The following is a 20,442-nucleotide window of genomic DNA, read 5'->3' as shown; positions in this document are numbered from 1 at the left end:
TTCTCCAAAGCTGTGCTCTAGGCTGGATTGGAGTCATGTGGAACCTGAATTCTGCATATTTTGCAGGGGAATGAAGTGGCAGATCTCAGTAAATAATATAGAGGGAGTATTTTTGTAATGATCCAAAGTCTGCTCAAAATGGGTGAAATAGCCCTTTAAAGCCATAATCTTGTGTTGCTCGTCTACTAAGAGTAATATTTCAAAAAAGATGGTATTCAGAAAACTGACGGTTACTTTAATACACATCTTTATTCTTTAAGAATAAAATCAACACAATAGTTTTAATAATTCTTTCACTATATATTATTTTCAGTACATACACAGACAAAAATAGTTTTCAGCTTTTTTTCGGTGTATCATCAGATGGCTTATATGTTTGTATTCGTGCCACTCTGGGTTTTTGATCAAGTGACATGTTGCACGCTCTCATTCAGTTGGAGCGCTCAGCCTTTCTCTCCATCCTCTGTGTCTCGGTGCCTCTCTGCTTCAGCCACTCTCCGCTTCTCTTCACCTCTAGACTTTGCCTGGAGGGACCAAACAAAGGCTTGTTTGGTATAATGTAAAGGCATCGGGGATAAATGGGTGTATTTAAAGTTTTTAAAAAAAGGCCAATGGTTGAAGCTAGCTCGAGGTCAAAAGTTGGACATTGTGAGAAATAAGGCAATTTGCTTTGTTTCCTGGAGTAAACTAAAATCCAGCAGTTAACTCTTGCACATATATTCTGTGGATTAATGGAGACTGTTTACTGGTTTTAAAGGAAAGCTTGTAGCGGGGTCTTTTCTGCTTAAGGGCAAGAAAATTGCTGTCGTAGTTATGTTTAAGTTTGAGTGTAGATGAAATAGGATTGAGCCAGAATTACTGTTTCTCACGCAAACAGTCTTCCTGTGATCTCTGATGCTGCACATATGTGCACTTAATTTTCTCACAGTGCATTGCTTTATTCCTCAAATATCCAACTTGCTTTTTAGCTTGTGTGTAAGCAATAACCAAAAACTAACCTTTCTTTTTAAAAATCACAACAACGAGGACTGATCTGAGAAGTATTCAGTATAATGCTTTAATGTTCGCATTATGCTTTACCTTTTTAGCATAAATGCAAAAAACTCTGATTGCAGGAGAATGCACGGTCAGAGCATGCCACATGTGCTAATCTGAATTTTACTATTTTTTTTTGTGTTAATCTAAAAGCTACTTAAAGCCATACGTTTAGCTTGCAGCGACAGCTTCCAGCTGTAAACACAAATCATGCATTAAAATTTGATTTCATTGCAAATGCAGCTTCACTCTGGGTCCACAGACATTAGTCCAGAAAGTCTTTTAAGTCTTGCAAGATGCAGCGTGCTTAAACCTTTAGCTGGAGTCAGAGGGGAGTACCTTGTTTTGTTACAGGGGTATGGAGGAGGAGGGGGGAAGAGGTTTAGGCTGGATTGTCAGAAAGGGAACAGTGAAGAAGGGCATCCAAGGAGAAGAAGATTAGGTAAAAGTCATCAGAGGAAATAGAGATTAGAGGGAAAAGGGTGGGAGACATCGCCATGGATTAAAAAAAAAAAAAAAAGAGGGAACAGGTTAAATGTTAAAATACATTTAATTGGGAGGAAAATTATTCTGCAACCATCACTCCTAATTTCACTTTTGTTCATTAAAAAGGGAAAATACAGGAGAATGTAGCTATTCCCAGTTTCTGGCTACAGTGTGTTGCAGCATCATGTTTATGTTTCATTCATAGATTTAATCTGATCTGCAGTAATTAATGTGCAACATTATCATTTTTAAATTACAAACAGCTGACTAATACTGGGCATTTCCTGGATCATGAATCATGAATATTTCCAAATATTTGTTACCCTGCGTGTAAAGGAGGCAGAAAAATGGAACAGCGTTTGTCAAGCAGGTCTTACCGTCCAGATATGTGCGAGCCACAAATTTAAGAAGCTCATCGAGAAGGATGACTGGGATGGAAAGCTTCAGCACGATCATCCACTGCTCCACGTTCAAGTGAGTGAGCTTGAAGATCATCTGTGAATCAGCAGTGGCATGTTAAAACTACTGAACGCCACTAAGCTGGAGCTTATTTATCTGTCAAACCTGAAATACATGTGTTTCTTCTTCAGTGCTGTAGTTTCTCTCAGTTATATGTGCAACTAGCATTTAAGGAATGAAACTGGGAGAGAGGAAATGTGTGTGTAGAGATATAAATGGAGATGTGTGCTGTGTTGCATGAGGCCAGACTCACGGGCAGGGGGTCGATGTAGATGATCATGAAGTGAAGGGACATGGAGAGGCTCATGGCAGCCACCAACCAGACGTTGCTCCAGGGGGGCATGCGCACCAGAGACTGGTTCTCAGACAAGCTGGTGTAGAGGGAGCAGGGACGTGGGGAGGATAGGAGGAAGGCAGAGCGGATGGGGTACGTTAATGCAGACTGAAAATGTAAAAGGGCATGAAAAAGTGTATGTGTGGAGGTGACTGCATAGTAATGTGTTTGCAAAGTGCTTCATTGTCTCCTTATTATAACTATGGGAGCTACGACACAGCTTTCATGTTTGGAAAAGGTCAAAATGAATGAAGCCTTTATTTGTCACTTGCAGTTGCCTGCAGCGAAATTGGACCTTTTCCAAAATGAAAACGTCAGCTTCTATTTTTCCTTTTTAAAGTGGACCTCATTTGAATTTTACCTCTGTTCGTGACAGTTTAGTCAGTGCTCAATCCTTTAAGAGTAGCTGATGGAAATATTTTTATATACACTAAAAATGGAAAAGAGTTGACTGAAGATTTAATTTGACCTCACTGTCTTTTTTTAAATATTTGTTACAGTTACATGTTTCAGATCATCAAACAAATTTTAATATTATACAAAGATAACCTGAATAAATACTGCAGGACTCCCTTTCCCGCAGTTCTTTAGATGTTGTTCTGGGTCATTATTTCACTCTTGCAGTAATTTTAGTAGGCTGGTCACTCCGGAAAAGGTTCATAATAAATTTTCTTTATTTGTAGATAATGGCACTCACTACTACTCAGCTACCATAAATTATCGTAACTTATTCGGATAGCCACACTGTTTTTATCATTTGGATCAATTTGCACATAATCTGTGCACCACCACAGTGGGTTTAAGCCCAAACAAACAATCCTGACATTTAAAATGATGGTAGTTTGTCAGTTTAATTTTGAGCATCTGTAAATAGGAGATTATATATAATTCAAGAAGAAGAAGAAACTTTTAAGCGCCTTTATTTCCAAGGGGGTTGCCACAGCAGATAACTTATAGCTTATTTGATCAGTCAGATTTTTACGTCGGATACCCTCTGAGGGATTTGTATCTTCTCCTGGGATTGAACCGGGGATCTTTTGCTTGTTGGATGAATGAATAGTTAATGCCACATTTTTGTGCTTGAATTAAAACTGAACATCTTCACTTCAATAACATCCAAACTATTTGGTTTGGAATCCACTGTTATGGTTACAAAGGCAAAACTACAAAATGTCCAAACATTTAATGAACTGGTGGCACATTTGACTACATCATAGTTTTCAGGTGGATCCGATGCACCCACAATGCCTTTTGGGTTCACAGTGTAGTCAAACCTGTTCAGAGCGTTGCACATCTCAATGGTGACCAGTACAGACAGAGCCATGGTCATTGGTGGAGCAGACTCAAATACCTCACAGTGGACACCATCAAAGTCTTCGTTGTCCTCACTGCACTGCATGAAGTGAGACTGATGGAGAGAAACAAACATAAATTGCCTTTTTTTTAATTTATTTCAGCAGCGCTTTTGAAAGAGGCTGAGATGGTTCTTTATGTTTGAAAAGTTTGAAATTTTACACAAGGAGTCCCAGGAGTATTTTAGAAGAAAAGTTCTCAAATAAGATGATTTGATACTAACCAGCTGGTGGAAGGTGACCATTGGACCATCATCACTGTACAAGAACCACCAGGCAGCTGCTGCCACTGTTGCAGCTCCAACATAGCCTGGAAGAAGTATTACAAAACATATGCCCATGAAAACTATGAGTCTACATTTAAAGTCTTGAAGATGATTGGTGTGTTATGCCATGTTGCAATAAATCCTTGAAAAACTCTACTGAAGGAAGCTGCTGGTCGTGTCTGCAGTATCAGTATGTACCTCCAATGGCCAGATATCTAAAGAAGAGCCAGCCAGAGATGAGGGGCTCTTTGGGGGAGCGGGGGGGTTTGCCCATGATGTCCAGGTCAGGCGGGTTGAAGCCCAGTGCGGTGGCAGGCAGACCGTCAGTCACGAGGTTGACCCAAAGAAGCTGGACGGGGATCAGAGCCTCAGGAAGACCGAGTGCAGCAGTCAGGAAGATACTGAAGAGGTGAAAAAAACAGAAGTCAAGCCTAGTTTTAAGTTCTTTCTTATGCAGGACAAGAACTCACGTTGAACTTAAGTGTCAGTTAAGTGAAGCGTAATGCGCTCACCAGACGACCTCGCCCACATTCGAGGAGATGAGGTAGCGGATGAACTGCTTCATGTTGTTGTAAATGGCTCTACCCTCCTCAACAGCAGACACAATGGAAGAGAAGTTGTCGTCAGCCAGGACCATCTCAGAGGCAGACTTGGCAACGGCAGTGCCAGAGCCCATGGCGATGCCAATCTCCGCCTTCTTCAAGGCGGGGGCATCGTTCACTCCATCACCAGTCTGGGTGATGGGTCGAGGTGAAATGGGAGGAACAGCATATTTAACCTGTCACATCAAGCACAATAAACTCATCAAAGGTTCATTTCTTTTCTCCTCACCATGGCTGTAATCTCATCAAAGCCTTGTAGGAACTCCACAATCTTAGACTTGTGTGCTGGTTCAACTCTGGCGAAGCAGCAAGCCTTTCGAACGGCCTTCTTCTGGTCATATGGAGCGAGGTCATCAAACTCACGGCCGGTGAAGGCCTTGCCTGTGACATCCTCATCCTCAGTGAAGATGCCAATGCGGCGGCAGATGGCCACAGCCGTACCTTTGTTGTCACCTGGAGTGGTCGGGTTGGGGGACAGAAAAGGTCAATCTTTGCTCGATTTCTTTTAAAATTAGACTGCTGATCTGCATCTGATATGTATACTGACCAGTGATCATGATGACACGGATACCGGCGGCCCTGCACAACTCAATGGAGCTCATGACTTCTTTCCGAGGAGGGTCAAGCATACCAACGCAGCCAACAAAGGTCAGGTCCGTCTGGGGATAAGAAAGAAAGGTTTGAGCTATGTCTGAGCTACAGCTGAGCAAGAAATGAAATGCTCAAGTCTTCCATTAGGGACTACAGTGACTTCATGTTTTTGTTTTCACTCTCCAACCTCGTAGTCTGCAAACTTTGTTGAGTCCTCCAAGTTCATCTCCTCCTTCCTCAGAGGTGTGTCACATGTGGCCAGGGCCAAACAGCGGAGGGTGTCGCGTCCGGTGCCCCATTCCTTGATGACTGACATGATGTGGTCTTTCACCGGGCCAGTCAGCGGTACACGGTTAGTACCCACACGAACATAAGTGCAGCGGTCAATAACTCCCTCTGGAGCACCCTGAAGACAGGAAATGCAATCATTCGTTTGTGATTCTTAAACATCAAATTGTCTCTTTTGGAGCTTTTTCAGAACAACTTTTTCAAGTATTATTTTCATCTTTGGCTGATGTTCCACGCTCACTTTGACAAACATCTTGTTTCCCACAGGTGCTTTGGCCGACTTAGCAGGACAGCAGTAGACTGACATAGACTTTCTGTCTCTGGAGAACTCCAGGGTGAACTCCTTTCTCATCAGATGCTTGATAACCTGTCAGAAAGTGAAGGGAGGAAGGTGAACTGGAGAAACCTCAAACCAGGCCCTGCATATTACACATAAACATTTTAAATATTGCACCTGCCATACAGTTGTTGCTTTTTTTCTTTTTTTTTGGCTATCTGGGAGCTTTTATGTATCAGAATATAATAAAAAGTTAACTGGTCCCAATCCTAAAATGATTTAAGCTCAAAGTCAGATGAAAAACGACACAGCGCTTAGTGTCATTATCTGTGTCACTTTTACGTAGTGTCATTATAATAAAACCTAAGCCAAAAATAACTGTGGGTACTCTTTTATCCTTTTTGAGGTCTGGACTTCGAATAGATAACTGTAACACCTTGATTCTGTTCTCTTTAAGTCTTTCTCTTGTTGATTTGCTGCAGTGCTTGAGGTCATTGTCCCGTTGCACATCCCAGTCAATCTTTAGCTGTGACATTTGACTTTAGAATACTTTGGTACACAGAAAGTTCATGGTCAACTCAGTGACTACGAGGTGCCCAGGTGCTATGCCTGCAAAATGAGCCAAAATCATAACTCCTCCACCATGGTGCTGACAGTTGGTTTGAGGTCTTTGAGCTGATATGCTGTGTTTAGTTTTCAGCAGATGTGATGCTGTGCATTACAGCCAGACTTCTCCACAGTGGTCTCATATGTTCAGAGGACATTGTTCCAGAAGTCCAAATCCACTATTCTCAAGATCATTGCCGATGTGTTTCCTACTTGAAAATTTGTAAAGACACGCCTCAATGCTCCAAAACTGCCAAAACTGCTGCTTTTAAAGAGGTGCTCACATTTCCTGATGATCAGTTAATCAGGTGCATTTGATTAGCAGCACCTGGCTGTCCCTGACCATCTTGATTCCCATGGAAGCAGTAAGGGTATGCTTAGTTATTCACATACTGCTTCTGCATTTTGGCTGAATTTTTATTATCCTGCTAAGGCCCAGACATCATCATACTTTAAGTTGATATGGGAAACTTGTTAGCTCATTTATGTGTTCATATTTCATGCTGCAACATGGCAAACCAATATATTTAATTTCAATATTGACTCACTTTTTTTTTACTTTTAAAGCAAATGTCATGTAGGTTAGTAGGCTGACTGTATAAAGAGTAACTTGCTACATACTGTATCAGATATTTGACAGACTTACGGAACAGCAAGCGTTTGCCCTCTCCACCTTGGACAGGCTGCGCACTTCAGTGTTGAACACATTCATCTTCTCCACCAAACAGCACAGGGCCGTCTCAGTGGCCTCACCCACCTTCTCATAAATGCCCTTGGACTGCATCAACGAGACAAGGAGTTCATTAAAAATTGCTAAGTGCATTTTAATAAGGCTGTTCAGCGGAAGCATAAACTCCTCCTCCACAGACCTCGTTGTAGTCCAGAGAAGAATCATTGCACAGTGCGCAAATAGTTGCCAGCTCAACCAATCCGTCATACTGTCCGCACTTCACAAACGCACCATTCTTTGTTCTGGTCAAAAGAGACACAACTCGTTAGTTTTGTTTGGTTTTTAGGCCGTTTATGGCAGTCGCGTGCTGATTCTGTCTCTTACACTTCTCCCTCTGGGGTGTACTTTGAGCCCGAAATGTCAAACTGACAGAGGGAAACGCTGTCGCCTTCAACTTTATCGATGACGAACATCTGCGTGGAAACATGGCAAAAAACGACATTTTATCAGATCTCCTTTTATTTGAATGAAAACGTGCGAAGGCTTATTTGTGTGTACCCACCTTGGTCACACACATCTGGTTGGTGGTGAGGGTGCCGGTCTTATCGGAGCAGATGACCGAGGTGCAGCCCAGGGTCTCCACAGAAGGCAGGCTTCTGACGATAGCGTTCTTCTTGGCCATACGACGTGTTCCCAGCGCAAGGCAAGTGGTGATGACAGCAGGCAGGCCTGTGACGAGAAGTGGGAGAGCTTAATCAGAGAAGCCCTGAACAAATTGAGCTGCTTTAAAACAAGAACGAGTTGAATGCTGGACAAAACTTGATTGAACTTTAGAGATGAGGACAAATGTTGGATTAAAAAACAGCTGGACTTCAGGGATTCTGCCACTTGGCAGGGTGACAACAGTGGGGGTCCCTGCACAGCCCTTAACACATCAGCTGGACCGCATCCAGAATACTGTGCTCTCCAATGCTACTCCTAAGGGAAGGGCTGGTATGAGTCATTCAGCACTCCGGCACATGGAGGGTGATCTGTGTTCACATTCTTGGCAAAAACAATGGTGTGGTCAAGGTCTGGAGATTGTCCAGTTTAGTGACATTATCGCAGCATCTATGTGTGCATATTATGTTGTTCTTTTGGCATCATCAGGTTGTGCTCTCCAGTTAACTTTGGCACAATTTACAGCTGACTGATGGGGAGAATGTCCCCATCATCAAAATGAGAATGTTCTTGCCTCACAAAGAAGATGGTATATGAAAGTTCAAATGTTTTACTAAGAGCTGAATTCAAGGAGGTTTTGTCTACACAAACTTTAATCTCACATTTTTATTTGCAGTTTAATAAAACTAGTGTGCAAATCAGAGATGTACTGGTCATCAGCTGCTTTCTGAGGAATACACCTGTTTCTGTCAGTTCTAATCTGGTCCTTAACTTTGAAAACTCAGCTTAAGAGGCTCATGGAGAGTCTCCAAAGCCTTCTGCACGGTCTGCTGGATAGGGAGTGGCAAGAACCGGCAATAGCCAAGGCAGCTTTATTTGGAAGGTTGTTAGTGTCTGATTCAGGGTCCTATTTCCAACCATTAAGATTGAACAACGCACTGGACTTTAAAGGGTTGGTAATTTGGAAATTTCCATACAATAAAAACTGAACTGAAATGAGCAAACTTGCTCTGAAAACTAATACATACTGATACATACATACGTTACGACGTCTTAATAAGAAGAACATGAATGAAGGTGTCTTATTTATTCCTTTTCACATGCAAAAAAGATTACTTAACAAAAACACTTTTGAACAGACTGGAAGCAGCATCGCAGATGAGCTACAGGACGTGAATGTTTCATGTGGTTGAGCAATCAAATAGAAGTTAATCCCGGGGGCTTACCTTCAGGAATAGCAGCCACAGCCAAAGCCACAGCAATCTTGAAATAATAGATAGCGCCGCGGATCCAGGAGCCTCCATGGACGGGGTCATTGAAATGACCGATGTTGATTATCCACACGGCCACACAAATCAGGGAGATGACCTGCAGGACAAGCAGCAATAGGGGGACGTGTATGACATTAGTTGTAATTTTCAGTCTCAAGCCAGCAATATTAAAATGTTTAAGACATGACATGAAATTAACTGTTGCAGACACTGCCCGTCTCACCCACCTTTGAGAGCTGCTCTCCAAACTCGTCCAGTTTCTGCTGCAGAGGGGTCTTCTCCTGCTCGGTGGCAGCCATCTGGTCGCGAATCTTGCCGATCTCGGTAGAGACACCAGTCGCAACAGCAATGCCAATGGCTTTACCGGCAGCAATGTTGGTGCCCTGAACAGAGATTCGAAAGAGAGTGACATGACTACTGGAAAGATGGATGGAAAATCTGGACCTGAAATACACAACTATGAGGCTGCCAGTGAACTCAGAAGTGATGACTGAAGGGTTAAACATAATGAGTGTGGTAACATTTTGTTTTGACACTACTCATCCTCATCATGAGGTCAAATATTTATTCTTTATTATAATTTGGTTTATTAATAACTTCAAAAGTGCAAATGATTTTTTTAACAACCTAAAATGAATTTTGTGTAGTGTTAATTACAAAGGGTACTTATCTTAACACAATCAGTTGGTGAATATATAAACAATACCATATAATTGCTAATGCTAATGCTAATGCAGAAATGCCTTAAACCTAGGGGGACTACTATGAGAAAACGGCGCTGCTGCTCACTTGATTGGTGACCTTTGTTAACATTTTCTTGATGAGTTAATGGTCTCAATCTGCGGGTTGCTTGTTCAGTATAATGTAGCAAAGAAAAGTACGGTCCCATTCATAATAAAATAGACAACTACGCAGGCTATGTTCTTTGTTCCCCACTCAATAACCCTTTGTTATTCTGCATTTAGTTTACCAGATATTCAGCAGAGTGTCCAGCTTTTCTGGTAACTAAATTTACTTTTACTTTTATTTTTATTTTTGCGGGGTTTTTTTTTCAGTTTGTAAAACTAGCATCCAAATAATTCTGAAAATGATTACCATATCCATGTTGCTAAACAAGCTAGCAGTACACCAGGGGTGGGCAATTCCAGGCCTCAAGGTCCGGTGTCCTGCAGGTTTTAGATCTCACCTTGAGTCAACACACCTGAATCACATGATTAGTTCGTTACCAGGCCTCTGGAGAACTTCAGGACATGTTGAGGAGCTAATTTAGCCATTTAAATCAGCTGTGTTGGTTCAAGGACACGTCTAAAACCTGCAGGGACACCGGCCCTCGAGGCCTGGAGTTGCCCACCCCTGCAGTACACTGTAGCAATGTGTATTTATTGGTTCTACAGTCTCTTATAGATGAGAGTACATCCAATATCGGTAGATAGATATCTATAGAAGCTTCATGACAGCAATTAACAAACCTGCACATGTTTTTTGATTGATGTTCTACATATAATTTTTGATACAACCACTGGCTATGAAGGAAAAATATGTATTTCCCCAGTGATTGCTAGGATTATGGTTGCGAGCAGATTGCAGTGATTACTTGTAGTTTGCATGGAAGACACCAACTTGTCTGCAAACACTTGCTAACTAGCTGAACGGTAGTGAAACTTGAGAAACTGCAATGCAAATCGGACTATCTGCATTCAAAGTAAATGTTGTACCTCAGTGCTGCAGCCAACATTTTTTGAAAAGGCGCAACTTTTACACTGAAAGCAAATGGTCTCCACTTCTAATTTGTGTTACACTTTTCAGTTTCACTGCCGCTCAGAGTAAAGTCAGTGCAAACTATGAGCCTCTGTAGAAATCTGCTAGTGACCAAGAAGGGAAGGAAGTTACAAGGAAGTTTTGTATGGAGTATTCTCTGACCAGTTTTCACCAATGGGTTTTTGTGACTTTTCTATACTTTTTCCCCATCAAAAAATCAAAATACATTGCACAATACCTTTCAAAGTAACAAAATGCAAACAATATGTTTTGATGTAGCAAATATTACGCAAATTAACCTCCTAGGACCTGGCGTCCGCATATGTGGACATCACATTTTGGGTTATTTAGACTAAAATACTTAATTTTGTTCTACATGGGCCTGATATCCACTTACGAGGACATTATACTGCTACTGTTCTATCAAAATTTGAAATGATATCCTCATATGTAGCTCTTATTATTCTTAAAAACAAAAATAAGGTAAAAAAAAAGGGATAATTCTTTGTTATTACATTCGTCAGGCCCCAATATGCCCAAATATCAAAGAGAAATTAAAAATGCATGTCGTGGAAGAGTTTGGGTCTTAGGAGGTTAAAATTAATATATACAAATTAATATTGCATTTAAAAAAATTGCCACAAAGTTAAATAAACACTCAGTTGTGCTGGAAATTTGAATTTTCTGACAATTATTTCAGGGTTCAGGCTTTAAAGGATTAACAATCAATTTCAAGGCAACTGGCCTCAACCTACACATTTTCCTTAGCGGCCAGGAGTTGCTCAGTTTCTAGAGTGGACTCAAGTGACTATGTCCATTTTTTATATATAGCCAGCATGCTACCAGACTGATATTAGCTTGGTATTTTCTACAATGGCTGTATTTGAACAATTGTTAAATATAGTCTCTGGTAAAGTGTGTTAGCTAAAGTATAGCAGTGTATCAGTTTCTGTCACTTATAGTCATGAACCATGTTAGTGAATAAAGGATCTAATGCTACTGTAGTGATGTAATAAAATAACATCTTTACAAAAAGAAAATCTAAAGAAAATGTTTATCTTCCATTTATGATAGAGCAATAGACAGTGATTGGAAATTACCTTAAGTTTGGGACAGTTTTTGATGCAGACTCAGTATCAAGACCCCTGCAGGTGTTGAATTAACTGAATCAGCAATTAATTTAATTACGTAGGTTCTTTTTTTTATTCTGAAATGTCAGAACTGGCTCACTAAGTAAGAGTTAATTGCTTAATACTTTTAAGCAGCACAGATCACGAAGTCAGCATGACGGTGATAATGAAGTGCCACCTGTGCTGACATCCAAAATGACGTCCAAAATTTCTCATCATTACACCTATGGTTTTCCCAACAATGACATGCAAAATGTCTGCTGTAATGGTTATTTTCATGGAATAATGAGGTCGAATTGGAAGTTAAATCAGTCAGCAGGTGGGTTTTGAGACGCCCGATGGAAATTTAAAGGTCAAGGAGAGGAGAAAGCAGGAAAAAGACTCACAGAGAACAACATGTTCTTCTTGTCCTGGTTGACGGCTCGGGGGTCTGGAACTGGATCTGTGTGCTTGATCACGCTGACAGACTCACCTGCAGAGATGAGCGGTCAGGGAAGGCGACGGAAATTAGAAAAATTAATTAATTCATTTATTTATTCTTTGTCTGCGACAAAACACATACCAGTAAGAATGGACTGGTCCACACGCAGGGTTGTAGATTTGATGGAGATGATCCTGATATCAGCTGGCACTTTGTCACCAACTAGTGTTCACGTAACAAACACATACACAAAAGCAGGCCCTTCATTAACATTTGTTTCTTTAGTGATTTATTGGTTTGGCAGTATTACAGTGCAAAGACAATCTGACTGCAGTGTTACAGCTGGCTGGAGGAGGTGGGGAGGAAGGGGGGCTGGTTTTAGCACTCTGGATGGATAGTGTTGTTGTTGAAAACCGATACCACAGTAAGAGTCAGAGGGAGAGGGAGACCTTGGGGAGATCATGAAATGAAAAGAACAGGTGTACAGCAAACAGAGGGGAGAGACAGAGGAGTGAGTGCTTATACTCAAGCTTATTCCTTCACTCACCCCCCAACTCCTTTTTCTCTGTCACTGCCTTATAAGGGGCCATGTTGATTTTGAAGGACAGTCTTGTATTCACACACTTGCAAAGTTGAGAAGTTCAGATTTCAAACACTTGAATTTAAATGACACATTACAGACAAGGTTTTGGAATTCGACTAGAACAAGCTTATGTGTAGACTGCTTTGGGGAGTTAATCTCATCTTAATTCTGATCACATTTATGGATTTTCAGTGGCTAGATGGGCTTTGAATAAATGCAGCAGATAAAGCTTACCAGAGACCTCCACTACATCACCAGGAACGATCTCCCTGGCCTTGATTCTCTGCACGCTCTTCCTGTCTGCCCTATAAACTTTCCCCATTTCAGGCTCGTACTCCTTCAGGGCCTCGATGGCGCTCTCTGCATTGCGCTCCTGTTTCAAACGTGCACACAGAGCAAACACATAATCATTCCGGCTCCTTGATGTTCGAGTCCTTTGCATGATAGTTGTCACATGTGACATGTTAAAGGTCAGTTTTTAGATAGATAAAAAGGCTTTAATCAAAAGATCATTATTTTAAAAAGATGCTCAGTACATTTTTTTAAATGACCTGAATAGAAATGTATTTAAATATAATATATTTTGATAGGATAACAAAAAAAAGCTTAACAAAGTCTTCAGGCAAAGTGTCCTTGGCAAGTTGCCCCAATGCATGAATGAAACAGGGTAAGTGTTTGGGTGTGCGTTAGATAATGTGTCCAGAATGGGAAATTGTGGAGTTATTTAGTCAAAGAAGAGCTTGGTGTGCATGTGTCCACATCACCTTGTTGGTACAAAAATACTATTTTGTACGTGTTTTTTTGTATGTGTTTGATTTTATGTACATTCCTAAAGCAAAAGTTGTCTTTGTTGCCTTTGTTGTAGTCCCACATTTTCAGCCCTGGTTTTCCTGTTTCCTGTGCCTGTTATTAAAAGAAACTCACACAGGCGTCAGTGAATTCAAATCCCAAAACCTTTTGGTATGAGGTTACAGTGCTAACTACTGCACCACTGAGCCATAATAAATATTAATGAATGTCACTATATGTTGTAATGTTTGAGGGCAGAATGCACAGATTTTGTTTTATTCTAGGACAACATACTAATAAAAACAAGCGCTTTTAGCCTTTTTTTCATAGTTTTTTTGAGCACCCAAAGTTGCTGTGGCAGATAATCATCAGGCACTGGCATTAGTAATGAGGGATAAGGTTGCTGATACCAGTGACTGATTGATGGTTGAAGGCATTGTTGTCCATTATCATGAGGTTTTCCTGATGTTTGTATTTTATTAAAGTCCATCAGCTTAAATAATCAAATTTAAAGAGAGGTTGTGCAACCATAATTTTGCAGGACTTGTGCTGCAGCAGGTTGAAGTCCTTAAATTCAACATGACGAACAAGAAACGACTGTGAGCTTTTCAAAGTCGTTTCTTGTTCGTCATGTTGAATTATTTCCCAGTAAAAGCAGACGGCGCAGAGAAGTCAGACAGCCTGATGTCAGGCTGTGGTTTCTTCCAAGGTTGCCCCCGACTGCCTCAAAGTGTAAAGCCCAACTTATGCCAGCTGCCCTCCCTCTCTCCATTCTCCTCCTCATCCCCCATGTGTGAATCCTTGTGCATAGTTTCCAAATGACTGCCGCAGGGTTGATATGAACCTCTCAACCATACACGCACAAAACGCAAGCCTGCGGTAACGTGATCGTCCCTCTGTATTTTTACTGAGGATTGCAAAGTGTGGATTGTAACGCAGCAGTTTGGCCCTTCGAGGCAGGAACGGGACCCGGTCCGTGGCCTCCCTCCATGCCCCCTGTTGGCTTAACCTTTCACCTTTTCACCTCCTGTTTACGTCATGCCTCTCTTTCTGGCTTTGCTTGATCTTTGAGATCTAAGGAGTGTGTGTGCTCTCTGTAAAGGACACAAGGCCTGAGCAGGCCGCCGATGTGCGTGATTTATCGGGCGTGACTGTTTCTAAGTATAAGAGTCTATTTAGGTGTGTGTATGTGGACAAAAGACAGTATTCAGGAGCAGGTATGTGGCCTTGGGATTGCAGTTGTTTCTGAATATGTGTGTGTGTGTGTGTGTGTGTGTGTGTATTTATGCGCGCTCACTGACCTGCCACACTCCAACAACAGCATTCGCGATGAGGATGAGGAGGATGACAAAGGGCTCGACAAAAGCAGTCACAGTTTCTTCTCCTTCCTCAAACCAAGCCAGCACCTGAGACAGTCACACACAGACAGAGTCCAAAGTTGAAGGAGTTGTTGTTTAAAATTAGATGATGAGACACTGAAGTTGTCAAAATGAAACCCTTAAAATTCTAATTATGATGAAACTTTATTTCTAAAAAAACAAAAAATCCCTAAAATTTCCTTGAGGAACAGTTGACTAGCAGATCTTACGCTCAAAATCCAGGGATCACAATGGCAGAATAGTAAACTCTCATAATTGACCCTTAAATTACAACAAATATTTAGCATTTGTACTTAATAAATTAGTTAATTGAATCTATTTTTTTTCTTTCTCAATCACTGTTCAAACATAAATTTTAAAGGAGTGTACAGGAAAGAAGTATCTCCCTTTTTTGCAAAATACATGGGACAATTAACCTACTTCATTATATGGCCCACGCCACAACAAATACAGTGTACTTACAATGTAAGATGGGGAAGTGAATTAATTCCAAAAAACAGTATAATTTCTCCCCACAACGTAGGTACTACTAAAAATTACTTATACATGACTTAAAGTTACTATCACCATAATAATTTGCAATAACCTGACTTTTTAACCCCCATTTTTAGTGTGCCTCTCATTTGTAGGTCAGTATAATTATACTGCAATTTCTAAGAAAATATTTAATTACAAGGGAATTACATGCTTAATCATTGGCCACATTATAATGTGTTACCAAAAATATACAATATCTGTAAAAAACAAACGAACTCTAAGACAGTTTTCTTTTTCTTTTACAGAGGTGCCCGTTCATCACGCCGACACTTTCCTCTCGAGTTAAAATGATACATTGTTACTATCGCTAAGCCCGTGATACAGAAGTGTCTTTACGTTTGTTGTGCACCTGTCGCTCAGGGTGAGAGTATTATCTTTTACTGCTGAGTAGCATAAACATAAACATATATTTGTCACGGCTCGGAGCTATTTCTGCACCGCTGTAGGATCAAATGACATTATTCTTTGTCACTGTTGCGCCGTACGCTATCCTATGTGTGAAGTTCTCCACATGTGACTCTTCTAAACCTATATTCGCGCACGTGTGCGCCCCTGTGAGCGGGAGCTACACGTTACTGATGCTGGTGTGTTTCGGAAAGGCCTCGTGTTGACACTGACACAGATTAGTTGCAGGCCACCGGAGCACGGACCCAAGCGGAGAGAAAAGAGTAAAGCCCTCCCATCCTTCCTTTGTAGCATTTAGCATTTAGCTCAGCATCACAGTCTTCCTTGTTTTCCATTCGCCTGCTTTTCAGCTCACATGTTTTCTCACCCCCCCCCCCCCCCCTTTTTTTTTAAAGTAGGCTTGATTGCTTGCTCTCTCCAGTCTGTCTTCACTGTGCTTCTCTTCAAAGACACAATCGATCTCCAGACTGAGCGTCAGGGCCTGTCAACACCTTGCAGTGGTCAAGCATTCCTGTGTGTATGAATAGGATGACCATGTATTTGCAGTATTTAGTGTTCTCTCTTTTAGAAACCATATATGACTCTGAATCTATTGCGCTCATTTGTCATTGTAACAGACAATGCCATTGTGCAATCCAATCCCCAGCCCCCCGCCCTCGTCTCTGTCTCTCACTCTCTCCTGCTCCAAGCAATCCCTCGTTCCTTCCATCCCTGACCTTTGTCTAAGGATATAGTTTCTCGTCCTGGCTTGAGACTTTCTTAAAATAAAGGTCCTGCCATGCACATGCACTGCCACTCTCTTTTCGTCTTTCTCTTGTTCTCTCGCTATTTCACACGCAGCATGTCAGGCCTTCTAAGGCTATAGTGACAGCTGTAGAGGGAGCCCTGAGGGGAGCAATCGAAGATTAAAACAATGTGAAGAACCTAGTCGCCTTCATAAAGCTGCACTGGCGAGAGCAACAAGGAGGGGAGAGGGATTCTTCGTGTCAGTGAGAATGGCACTAAAGGTAATCTAATAACGTGATGATACGAATGATGTTTTGTCAGCTGAAGTGTGTGTGTGTGTTTGGTAAAGAGTCAAAAGACATGCAGCCCCAGATCCCAGACAAGCCCCCAATTATGTAAGAACGACGTTCATAAACAGTAACATAAAATTAAGACCTGAAAGGCAACAAAACAGGGGTGTTTGACTTCAGTTGCCACATATTCTTAAGTTTAAATTAGAGGTGGAGTCATCCACATGAGCATGGTTAGCTCTAGCTGCAAAAAAATGTTAACATCTTGACATAACTCTGGGATATATTCAGCACTGGTAAACGAGAGAAAATGTACCCTAAGGATTGCTATACTGCTACACTCTGTTTCTCACAGTGTAAAGGAAATACGCCCACAAATCTGGCAGAGTTCAAGAATGTTTCAGGCCTTCTCAGGTGTGAGCACCAAACGGACACTCTTGGACTTTTAGTGTTCAGCTTCTGGGAACTGCAGAGCGTTGTAACACAACTCAACACTGACTACTGCTGCTGTAGGACAACGAATGCTAACTAGACTTTCTAACTGCTCAACCTCAGCTTAATGCTAAATAACCCATCAAACACGTGATCTGCCAGATATCTAAAACTTGAATTCCTGGGAGAAAATTTTCATATTTTGAGGCAAATTGGAAAATTATGCAAAAGAGTGAAAAGAAAACTAATTAAACACATGGTGTCTGAAGTATAGGAAGAGATTAGAGAATCTACTACATGTGGTGTCCATCACTGAAATTACAAACACAACTTTTACAAGTACTGCTGAGAATATATCCTGTTCATTAATTCATTGTGTTAGCTAGTCTTCCTCTGCTTTGTCCATTTCCTTTTGAATGGATCTGGTGTTAGTAAATGTAAGACAGGGATGGAAGGGGCACCTCTGCACAAATAGAAAAATACATCTTTTCACTACAAGATAATAAAGAATGATTTTTGAACTTGTGCAAGCTCCTTGCATTGAACACTTCATGAATATTACATAAGTAGGTGCTTTGCATTGGATAAATGGATGGTCGCACAGGGGGTTGCATCATGAAACTCACAAAAGAGATGCAGGCTGCCAGTAGAAGGATTCTGACCAACAGGTCCTCGAACTGCTCCACCACCAACTCCCAGATACTTTTGCCTGATAAACACATTCAAATAAATAGACATAGCCCATCTATTAAATCAAATTCAATGTTGATACAGTGTTAAGAATTCCTGTTATTATACATGTAAGTCTGATAAACAAACCGGATTAAATGGAAAAGGCAGTGACTGTGATTTAGGTGAAAACACATATTTGATTAATGATGGCTGACTCTTTGTTTTAATATCCTCCCACCACTTTGGGCTGCTCCAAACCCAGCAGCAAAGACTGTTGCTGCTTTAGTTTGAGTTCATTGCACAACAGATGTGGATACAATCCATTAGTTTCTGTGGTGTATATACATCATTGCTAGAATGGAGTCAGTAACAAGTGATAAACACACACACAAGGGAGCAGTCATGACAGGAAGTGAAAGGAACAGCTGGGATGTTAAAGGAAGCATGCAGGTGTGTAATGTTTCGGGTTGGCTCACCTTCCTCTGCTGGCAGCTCTGTTGGTGATGAGAGACAGAGAACATTAGTAAAGCACAACACTTACTACATTCGTTCTGATATTTGCAGAGTGAAACATGCAGCCAGGTCAATCGATTTGACCATAAAACCATCAAGTACAAAATACACAGTATAAAGGAAGCATTACATTGCACAATTTACACTTTCTTCACCAAACTGAGGCCCTGCTCCAACAAACAATAACACTTTACTCCAAAATGCATTCTCAAAAAACATGATTCCTCTTCATTTTACTGAATGTAGGACTTTTTCCCCCCAGTGAATTAAATGTGAAGCAGAGGTAGGAATATTCATGATTTTCCAGTTCCTGTTATTTGAACCCTTAAGCCAAGCAGTAATGTGGGTACAGTTACATTCATGCCTATGCTTTCCCTGCTGTGATAAGCAAGAAAAAAAGGCCTCTGATGCTTTCTTTATAAAGCTCAATGAGACTGTAAAAACTCAGCGAACTCCATCTGCTGAGACAAAAGTAAATATCTTGACTTTGAGTCAAAAAGGGACTTTCGTGCGCTCAGTTTCAAAATACAAACAAATTACCCTCAATCTAAACTAAAACCAGTAGCAGTTGTCAGGAACTTGACACCCTGAGGCACCTGCTCCACAAACATAACTCCTGCTTTGTGTCAGTCGGATAGTTTCCCTTAATTAGACCAGCATCACAAAGTCACACACAGCTTTGAAACCGACACTGCCACTACTTGTCCTCCTTCACCTTCCCCTCCCATTTCCCTCAGTGTCTCTACTCTTGCCATTTTATCTTGTTAACCTCCAAGGTACTCCGTATGTATGCCGCCTCTCATTCAAGCTAAATCTGATGCATGTGCTCCTGGACCTTCCCATCATGTCATTCACCATCATTTTCTACTGCTCTTTATTTCCACTCTGTATCAAAGGCTTCATCTAAGTGCTCCATCCATCCATCCATCCATCCATCAAGCCACCCATCCATCTTTTTGTTTCCCTCACCGTTGTAGCCATACTTTTCCAGGCTCTTCTTAACCTGCTCAGGTGACAGCCCGGTGTCCTCAGTGACGCCAAAGTAGGCCAGAACGTCTTCCGACTCTTTGGTGTGTGCGTTCTCCATCCTCACTTAAACGGAGAGGCTTCGAGACAAAAGGGATAGAAAAAAAATGGAGAGAAATTACAGCTGGCCAAACACTGAAACGTAAAACAAATGATGCGGAATTCTACCCACCACTTTCTTGAAGAGTGGGATTAGGATTAAAAACTGGCAACCCCCTGTGCGTTCACACTTTCTCTCTCTTTGCCCCCTCTCTCTCTCTCTCTCTCTCTGGGCTGTTGCTCTCCTCTAGGAGCCCTGGACCGACAGAAAGTGCAACCCTGCAAACTGTCCTCAAAAGTTTTATAGCGATGAAAAAGTTGCCCCATTGGTGCTTGTCCACCATGCACCCCCCTCTCATTGGATGAGAACGTCACAAATAGGTGGGCATGGATGGCCCCCGTGGTAAAGAATAGGCAGGGGGGGAGGGGGGGAGGTGGAGGGGGTAGAGGGCAGCAACTGCAGAGGGGTCCCAGCATGCTGGAAATAAGATGTGCATAAGAGAACATGCATGGTTAGCATGGAGAGGCAACATAAAGACTGTCTGAATGGACACTGGTGGGCACGTGTATGTCCACATGTCTGTAGACACAGGTGGACACTTGTTCACTCAGTGAATGAACAAAGAAACGTAAAAGACACTGAGAGATGTCGACTGTTCAGCAGTGGAAACATATTTTGAGTACCTGATTTTTAAGCAGTTCCCAACTTTCAGATTTGGACTGCTTGGAGGCCCCTTGACTTGTTTCATTTGTGTTGAAAATTTTCATCTTCTTAAACTTCTCAGCTGAGAAATTATTAAGTGGAGGAGATGAGACTGAAAACTAAAACTGAATGGTCATGCATC

At 41.5% G+C, this 20,442-nt stretch overlaps 1 protein-coding gene across 2 annotated transcripts; it reads right to left on the bottom strand.

Moving 5' to 3' along the window:
• Positions 1-230: 230 nt before the first annotated feature.
• atp2a1 (ATPase sarcoplasmic/endoplasmic reticulum Ca2+ transporting 1) lies at positions 231-19,889 on the bottom strand. Of its 2 annotated transcripts, XM_014414636.3 has the most exons (26): positions 19,731-19,889; positions 19,502-19,638; positions 18,496-18,513; positions 17,974-18,056; positions 14,880-14,984; positions 13,024-13,162; positions 12,348-12,428; positions 12,172-12,257; positions 9,125-9,280; positions 8,853-8,994; positions 7,529-7,695; positions 7,351-7,439; positions 7,166-7,268; positions 6,943-7,074; positions 5,655-5,780; positions 5,313-5,531; positions 5,082-5,193; positions 4,764-4,987; positions 4,445-4,665; positions 4,131-4,333; positions 3,891-3,976; positions 3,589-3,722; positions 2,234-2,351; positions 1,899-2,016; positions 1,375-1,422; positions 231-524 (listed from the first exon to the last, which is right to left on the bottom strand). In XM_014414636.3, the coding sequence occupies exons 2-25, from the start codon at positions 19,617-19,619 to the stop codon at positions 1,418-1,420; spliced, it is 2,985 nt and encodes a 994-aa protein (XP_014270122.2). In that variant the 5' UTR covers positions 19,620-19,638; positions 19,731-19,889; the 3' UTR covers positions 231-524; positions 1,375-1,417. The 2 variants fall into 2 exon arrangements, with proteins under 2 accessions (XP_014270122.2, XP_014270120.2); XM_014414634.3 differs by lacking the exon at positions 1,375-1,422.
• Positions 19,890-20,442: the final 553 nt, after the last annotated feature.

This window comes from Maylandia zebra, linkage group LG4 (assembly GCF_041146795.1).
Source record: "Maylandia zebra isolate NMK-2024a linkage group LG4, Mzebra_GT3a, whole genome shotgun sequence".
NCBI lineage: Eukaryota > Metazoa > Chordata > Actinopteri > Cichliformes > Cichlidae > Maylandia > Maylandia zebra.
The sequence above is the reverse complement of the archived record's forward strand: the minus strand, read 5'-3'. Positions and strand labels throughout refer to the sequence as shown.

Bases quoted from the DNA above. Each gene is read 5' to 3' on its own strand.
- atp2a1 (XM_014414634.3), bottom strand. From the start codon at position 19,619: ATGGAGAACGCACACACCAAAGAGTCGGAAGACGTTCTGGCCTACTTT. The intron at 12,258-12,347 runs GTATGTGTTTTG...TCATCTCTGCAG, and splicing joins GGACCAGTCCATTCTTACTG to GTGAGTCTGTCAGCGTGATC. The intron at 7,440-7,528 runs GTGGGTACACAC...GTTTCCACGCAG, and splicing joins ACCAGATGTGTGTGACCAAG to ATGTTCGTCATCGATAAAGT.